The sequence below is a fragment of the Vanessa cardui genome, chromosome 27 (genome assembly GCF_905220365.1).
Source record: "Vanessa cardui chromosome 27, ilVanCard2.1, whole genome shotgun sequence".
NCBI lineage: Eukaryota > Metazoa > Arthropoda > Insecta > Lepidoptera > Nymphalidae > Vanessa > Vanessa cardui.
In genome coordinates this window covers 6,100,421-6,109,208 of record NC_061149.1, presented here as the reverse complement: position 1 = coordinate 6,109,208, position 8,788 = coordinate 6,100,421, and the positions used below count along the sequence as shown (strand labels likewise).

Here is an 8,788-nt window from a genome sequence, read left to right as displayed (position 1 = left end):
ACAACAAAACTATAGCTGGATTCGATTGATTTGTTACAATATTTTAAATACCGTGACACCCTCCGTCGTTTTTTTATGATATAGGTTGGCGGACGAGCATATGGGCAGCATATGGTAAGTGGTCACCATCGTCCATAGACAATGACGCTGTAAGAAATGTTAACTATAATGTTGTCTTAAATTTTCGCGATTATTACACATTTAAATAAAACGAATTATAACGGATGAATCGCGTATATTAATTATTTTTAAACGTCCCGACGTTTCGAGCACTTTGCAGTGTTCGTGGTCACGGCTAGACTAAGATGACATTTGTCTATTTGAAGAACAAAGGAAATATTATTAACAACTACCGCCAACGATTTCTCAATTGATATCTTGAGTAACGTTCCGGTTGCACGCAGAAGGCACTAACTGTATCTTTAGGTCTTGCAGTCTGTTGGATTTGGGATTTTAAATTTTTAATAAGTGGATCCCAGGTGTTAGAAAGTCTCCAACCATCTTCTCTATTGAAGTTCGGATGTTTTTGAATTTCAATAGCCTCGCGTATCATTCTAGGAATGAATCTGTGTTCTCTAGCGAGGATTTGTGGTTTATCAAATCGGATAAAATGGTTAGGTTTATCCAGAGCATGTTCACAGACTGCAGACTTAGAAGAACGCCTATTTTTGACATCTCCTATATGTTCCTTGACCCTGGTACCGATACTTCTCTTTGTTTGGCCTATGTAAGATAAACCACACTCACATTCGAGTTTATATACTTAGCACCTGCACCTGATGGAAACTGACGACCACCGCCCATGGACATCTGCAACACCAGGGCCTTTAAGAAGGAGTACGATCTTTTTTTTGATTATTTTTATGTTGCTAATATTTAAAGTTTTACATTATTTTGTCATTGTTTTTATTTATATTTTTAAGTCAATGTGACTATGTACTGCCACAGATTCTAGCACTAAAACTAACTTTGTATATGAGTTATAAAAAAGCTGTTGTCACTGAAATGGTTCTGGGCATGCTCGTCATTCTCAAAATAAAAAAACAATAATTTAAAGCATCATAAGTGTTAAGTTTTGTTTTGCATGTGCATCACATGTGCATTCCACCAAGCAACATTGGAACATCGTCGTGGAATATGTTTCAAACCCTCTCCTTAATGGAAGTGGAGGCCTTATCCCAGCAGTGGGCAATTTACAAGCTGTTACTTTACTTTTTTTTATAAATTAAACATAATAATTTCAATTCACGTCGCATTCGAAGTTCGGAGAAAATTTTATTGGTTAACTTGGCTGTCGGATAAATTGGAACAGCATGGTGGAATTAGCTGCGAGCCTTTTCTACAAAATGAATGACTAAACCCAGCGGGGCGGTCATAGTGTTAGTTTCATTAAAATAGATAGATATTGCTCTTAAAAATGTACTAAATATTTTGGTATCTATACCGAACAGGGGTAGATTTGTGTGTGTGTGTGTGTGTGTGTTTGTGTTTGTGTAAGTCAAATGTAATGTCCCTTACACATTATATTGTTATAGTAAGTTTTGTAAGGTAAAATTGTTCCATTATTGAGCATTCATTGCATTCTTGATTCAGCATATCTATCAATTATTTTCATTGCTCTATTCCATTTTTAAATATTTTGTCTGCCGGCTTAAGACTTTTTTTTTCGTAAAATATTTTCTAAGAAATAGTACGTTTCAATCAGTTACATTGACCAGTTCTAGTAATTGATTGGTCACTAACACTGAAGAGCCTCACAGGTTGATTGGATGACCTAGTTACTGACCTAGTTATTGTCACGTTCCTTTAAGATAGATAACTTTAGAGAACACGTCATGACGCTGATAACGTTTCTCAGTCGTTTTCCGTTTTCTGTTACATTTCATATAAATAACGCGTGAGCTTTCGTTACCAACATTGTCGAGTTTGTACACAAACAGCAAACATGTACAAGGCTGTGCTTTTGGTCTGCGCTCTGGCGCTCGCGATCCAGGTGAATATTACTATAAAATCGACTTATTTGAATTGAAATACTAATGTTTTTGTAAAATGATAATAATAATTGTTTTCGTTTCAGTCCATTGCTGGAGCATGCATTGGAAATAGATTGGGATCCTTTGGTGTTGCTGGTCCCTTCGAGCTGGCTGAACCTTGTGGTTTCGGCGGTCCTTTGGGTCTTGCTGGACCTCTTGGCTTCGCTGAACCTTTTAGTCTCGGCAGACCTTTGGGTCTTGCTGAACCCTTCGGTCTCGCTGAGCCTTGTGGTCTGGGTCCACTGGGTGCTCCTTACGGAGCATACGGTGCTTACGGTCTCGGCTACGGCATCGGCAACTACGCTGGACCTTTCCGACCTGGTTATGGATACGGCGCTCTCCTCTAAAAGGAGATACTTCGAGCTTTTATTTCATCATTTCATTCCGTCTTCGATTGTTTCGATATCAAATATATTGTTCATTAAACAATTATCCTGATTATAACATTTAATATGAATGGCATCCAATATATGTATATATCTTCAATAATAAAATATTTATGACATTATCGTATAGAATATTATTTCACGAACCAAAAACCTTTGTAATAAACGTGTGTGTACTTGTCCACTTATAAAATGTGTTCTGAAAGCAAATTAAGAAACAATAGTTTACGGCCGTACCATCTTTCCCGAAGCGATTCGCGGCTGTTTCGTCTCCCTATATCTTCGACGTGGACAAAGCTAGGACTTTAGGTTTTCGGTGAATAATAGTAAGCATTAGAACAAGCTTAAGTTCGAAATTACATGGGAATTGAATTAATAGTTTAGGAGTGACGGTCGATCAAAGTTACACCATTTTGTCACTCACTGACTGACTGACCGATCATCAAAAATCTAAGGTACTTCTAGCAGACTTAGAAACTTCAAATTTCCCACCAAGAGAGGTCATTAGCCACATATAAAGGAAAAATTATAAAAGCATTAAAAATACAGTAAAGTGTTAGTAAGGTATTCTTAATTATTGTATTGGAGCAGTATGTAGTCGGTAGTGACCATCATGATTCACACTTAACAAATAATCTGATCACAGGTCTCGTCAGTAAAATTTTGCAAATAATTCCAAGCAGCAAGCAGCTTTTATTTTTGCTCATTTCCAAGTCACTAGAATTATAATATAAAGAAAACTATTGATACAATCACTAAATGTTGATTTATAACTACAAAATAACTGGAATAGGACTATTCACGATGGAAAGACTGCATCGAGAGACTTGGCATTTTTTACATTTAATGTTTTTGGTGGGATCCATGTTTTCTCCGTGCAGATGAATGAATCCTTTGAGGGCCGAACCTTAGTCAGAAAAATAACAGTAATAAAAATGTTATAGTTGATACAAATCTTAGAAAAACAGAAACATTGATATAAATCAGGAAATAAAAAAAATAAAAGCTGAAACAAACATTTTAATGCTCTATAGTATATATCAACTTATAACCTCATATACAATTTATATGAACATAAAAGTATGTCATTTGATTTACGTCTGTAAATAAACTAGGACCCATTTAATTGAGAAAGTTAATATGCTAAGTATTTTTTTGTTTTTTTAAGTTCTGCTTAATTAAATAGCTACCAATGATTTATTATAGGGGTATTTCATGAAGGGTTTTCATACTTACCCACTCATCAGTTATTCTACCGCCAAATAACAGTACTCAGTATTGTTGTGTTCTGGTTTGAAGGGTGAGTCAGTGTAACTACAGGCACAAGGGACATAACATCTTAGTACCCAAGGTTGGTGGCACATTGACGATGTAAGGAATAGTTGCTATTTGTTACAGCGTCATTGTCTATAGATGATGGAACCATGGTACCATCAGGTGGCCCATTTGCTCGTCCGACAACCTTAAAAAAGAGGGGTCGACTATGTCTTGTATTTACAAGGGGGAGGGAAGGAGTTACATAAGTTCTCAGTTAAAATAAAAAAAAGCACAAAGTTAAACTATTTGAAAAAGCGCGCGATTGTCGGGGTTCCCTTTTATGTGTACCTTTAGAACTTTTGAAATAACAAATAAACATTTTAAAGAATTGTTACTTTTTTTTTTTTTTAATTTATTGACTAAAAACGTTTTTTGTTACAAACGATTAGAATACAAATAGACATTCCACTTAAACCTGTATGGTTTCTGTGTGGAAGCCGAGTTCTTATACTAAGATTTAACTATTAATTAATGCTAGTACCTACTACTTACAATACTACAATTTTATATTTTCTTATTATTCATATTTTTAATTGAATTTATGAAATAAGTTTTAAGTATATTTGTGGGATTTGAATTATTCATGTACTCGTCGCATATTTGAGTAGGGAGATTATTTAATATTACAGGTAACATATACTTATATGTTCTGGTGCCGTATTTATTGCGGTACCTGGGTAGTTCAAACACGTTTACGTTATTGAACTGCCGCAGACGATCATTCCTGGTTAAACGCTTTATTTGTAATCTGTTTATGTGCTCATCTTTTAAAATTGCTAAGCTTATTTTACTTTGTATGGGAAGCACGTTGCAATCCGCTAGTTTCTGTTTATGACGTATTTTTTTTGATACAACAGTCTTCAATAGCCTCACCTGTAAATCATATATGTTGTCAATTAATGTTTTATTTGTTCTTCCATAACTACTTAGGCAGTAATTTATAGTAGAATCTGCTAATGCCATGTACAGTACTCTCAACATTTTATAAGGGACTTTGTATTTCAGTATGGAGAGTTTACTAAGTATAGATCTAAGTTTATTACATATATGATTTACATGCGCTGACCAGTTGAAGCGTCTGTCAATTACTAGTCCAACATACGTGTGATTGTTAACAAATTCAATTTCAGTACAGTTACATGATGTCGCAGTGGTGTCCGCCAGACTGTGTAAGCAATCGTGGCTGTGAGCGCGTAAGGTGGGCGTGTGCATTGCTCTGTTATGCGATGTGTGAAACTTAGAAACATAAATATTAAAAAGGGCGGGCTGTTCTAATTTTTACTTATATACGGGTGAGATATGGTCAAATACCAGCAAAAATAGTCCTACGTTATAAATGAACGATTGAATTGTATTGAATAATGAAATTAATAATACATTATTAATAACAAAAATATAATAATAATAGCGGTAATAGTCGTCACCGCCGTGACCACCAATAGGTACTGGCGCTGCAAGAACTATGAATTCCTTACATAATCAATGCGTGGGACGCAATATCATAATAAAATATAGGACGTGACCTTCGGACCGTGGACACGTGAGGGGGGCTCACGTTTCCTCCTATCCGAGGAGGACGGCGCCCGTGATGGCACACAGCACGAGGCTGTACGCACTAACGAGTGCGGGGAGGGGGAGAACTCTAGCGCCCTTGAGGAGAGGCCTGTCGAGCCGCGAGTGGAGCACTGCACGGGAGCGGCCATGTTATATCAACGTGATAACCTTTCACTTAAGTTTTATTGGGTAGGAATCCCATATACTTCGACTATCCCCACCCTCTCTAAGAGTCCAAAGCCTGAATATAATAAGGCCAAATATGTGTTGTTTATGATGTTTGATAGTTTCCATACGAGGTCTTAAACGCCCCTTACCGTATAACGCCAACGTGTTGCTGTAAATTAAATGTATGACCGATTACAAACAAAACAATATTCTGTATAGAATTAAAAACAATAGTACTTCATTTTGTCAAAAAAATAAGAATCCCGACCTGAAAAGTTTGTGAATAAAATATAATGGAATTGAAATTGTTCATATTGAAGACAAAAATATTGAAGTAATCTTTCAAGAAGCTCATTCTCTGAGGGGATAAATATAGCACTTCATTTCTTTTTTTTCAAATTCATTATCAATTTATTTATTCCAATTAATTTATTTATTCCAATACTTCCAATACATTATATGTTGTATGGTGGTCATCTCTTATTGGGATAAGATTGCCTTCATACACTTTTTAACTTTATTTTTCGTTTCACCATAAGTTTGCAAAAAAATAAAAACTACTCCTCGGAAAAGAGGTTCTTTATCGGATAGAAAAAAAAATTTAAAAGATTCCTCAAATGTTCTCGATTGGAAACCCTATCGGGCATAATCTGTACATGTGTGCATTTATGTATGTATTATGTATGCATATATGTATGTACTGCAGCGTGATTTAATTATTATTTTATAAATAATTCTAAAATAAAAGTAGCCTAAGTTACTCCTATATTCTTCTGCCAGTAAAAGTCCCGTCAAAAGTGGTCGAGCTGTTCCAAAGATTATCCGAAACAAACAGACAGACACAAGATTTTTAAAAAATGTTATTTTGGTATATATATATATATCGTGTAGAGAAAAAGCGGTTACTTTAATATTACAATAGACACTCCACTTTTCCTTACTTTACTTTCTAATTTATGGTACACCATACAAAGAATGGATACAGCTTAATAAAAGAGGCTCACAACTTTGGCGTTATTGCTACATAGGTAGCTTTGGCGCTTTGGCGTTATTCCAGGCAACCAACGGATATTAATATGACATTATTTGTTTATTATTAATAATCTATTATTTATTTATATATATGATACGATTTAATTAAATTAATGTATCTATAGTATTAGTGAGAACATTAAAATAATATAATATACAGTCGTTATACATAGTCAAATTTAAAATAGTCTCTCCTGGTTCGTACCCGACGCAAAGCTGCCCATAATGCAGGCTGCATTTCCACGCTGTACGGCAATGGACAACCTCTGCGCCAGGTAGGAACCGGAGTGACTGCCAAATCCCCTCTCTCTAAGGCGATAGCCAATCTCCCTGATTTTATTGATATCTGTTTAATTAGGATACATCACAATACTGTAGGGCCTTGTGCAAGCCCGTCCGGGTAGGTACCACCCACTCATCAGTTATTCTACCGCCAAATAATAGTACTCAGTATTGTTGTATTCCGGTTTGAAGGGTGAGTGAGCTAGTGTAACTACAGGCAAAAGGGACATAACATCTTAGTTCCCAAGCTTAGTGGCGCATTGACGATTTAAGGAATAGTTAATATTTCTTACAGCGTCATTGTCTATGATTGATGGTGACCACTTACCATCAGATGGCCCATACACTCGTCCGCCAACCTTTACCATAAAAAAAAACATCTCAATACTAAAACAATTGTTATAAATTTGCTTACACGATGCAGCAGTACAAAAAATTCAACCTATCAATCACGACCTCTAGCCCGAAACTAATAAAAATAGGTCTTAGGTTTATCAAATTCGACTAAATTTTAGTATATTTGGTTGATATATTACGTTCTAACCTTAAAATGGTCACGTTTTCTTTCACAATAGTACCGGATGGATACAACTTTATCACACAGCATACGCTGATAGCGTTTCTCAGTATTCATAGTTTTCGTATAAATAACGCATGTTTTTCTGTTTCAGACATTGTCAAGTTTGTACACAAACAGTAAACATGTACAAGGCTGTGCTTTTGGTCTGCGCTCTGGGGATCCAGGTATTTTTTTTATTTATTTTTTATGTGATAGCTGGCAAACAATGTAAGGTGCCCACCACCCATGGACATCTGCAAGTGCTTTGCCGGCCTTTGAGGAGTACGCTCTTTTCTTGAAGGTTTCCATGCATGTTTCCCGTATCCGGGAAAAACCGCCGGCGAAAGCTGGGGCCACAAAGTGGAAATATTTATGTATATTTTCAGTTTTAATATTAAAAGATTACCTTTTAGAAAAAAACGCCTGGAAAAGCTCGGGTTCCATCACAGGATACTTATTATTGTAAAGAACAGTATTGTAAATTTGTTTATTTCAAAAGAGCACCTATGCGAGTTTCTTGCTGTTACTTCGCTAGAAGCTGCTTTCCGAAACGGTGGTAGTATTTAGATATCGCCGATTCAAAAACGTTTCATTGTGAAGTTTACTTGAATAAATTTGATTTGATTTGATTTGATTAAAATATAACAATTGATTGATTGATTTTTTTTTTCAGTCCATCGCTGGAGCATGCCTCGGGGCTGGATTAGGTTACGGTCTCGCTGAGCCTTTCGGTTACGCCGGCTCCCTCGGTGCTCCCTGCGGAGCGTACGGTGCTTACGGCGCCTTCGGTGGCTACGGACCCGGCGCCGTCGCTGCTTCCAACGGAGGAGGTCTCGCTGTTACCAGCGCTTCTGCTTACCCTACTGGAATATCCGTACTCTCTGAAAACGTCATCGAAGGACCTCTAGCTGTAGCTGGTGTTCTGCCATTCTTGGGTACTGTGGGTCTTGAAGGTTTACTGCCAACCGCCGGTTCTGGTGTTGTCTCATACGGCTGTGGCAACGGAGAGGTCGGCATCTTGGCTGAGGAAGCTGCTCCTCTCGGTCTCGGCTATGGTGGACTTGGCTACGATGGAATCGGCTACGGTGGACTCGGCTTAGGGGGTATTGGCTACGGTGGACTCGGCTGTGGTAATCTGGGCTTCGACGGACTCGGCTACGGTGGTCTCGGCTACAACGGTCTCGGCTACGGTGGTCTCGGCTACGGAGGCTTACGTGGTGGTTGTGGATGTAATGCCCTCATCTAAAAATTGACTTACTGACTTCCGACTACCAATTATACCCATATTCATTTCCTTTTGGATTCTATTTTGGAACTAAAAATAACATTAAAAAATTATGACAATCTTTGAAATTATGTTGAAAATGCTGTTTCGTCATTTTAAACATTTTGGTAACTCAATAACGTCTTCAGTAATAAAATATGAATGAAATTATTCTTTGTTATAATTTATCTAT

General features: G+C 36.9%; 1 protein-coding gene across 1 annotated transcript; it reads left to right on the top strand.

The window, feature by feature from the left end:
* The first annotated feature begins 1,945 nt into the window (after positions 1 to 1,945).
* LOC124540991 (chorion class B protein M2410-like) lies at positions 1,946 to 8,577 on the top strand. The gene is made up of 3 exons (XM_047118763.1): positions 1,946 to 1,993; positions 8,005 to 8,406; positions 8,479 to 8,577. Exons 1-3 carry the CDS (start codon positions 1,946 to 1,948, stop codon positions 8,575 to 8,577), a joined length of 549 nt encoding a protein of 182 aa, XP_046974719.1.
* Positions 8,578 to 8,788: the final 211 nt, after the last annotated feature.

Coding starts and splice junctions, on each gene's coding strand:
- LOC124540991 (XM_047118763.1), top strand. CDS start 1,946: ATGTACAAGGCTGTGCTTTTGGTCTGCGCTCTGGCGCTCGCGATCCAG. Junction 1,994..8,004: donor CTCTGGCGCTCGCGATCCAG/GTGAATATTACT, acceptor TTTTTTTTTCAG/TCCATCGCTGGAGCATGCCT. Junction 8,407..8,478: donor GTGGACTTGGCTACGATGGA/ATCGGCTACGGT, acceptor CTGGGCTTCGAC/GGACTCGGCTACGGTGGTCT.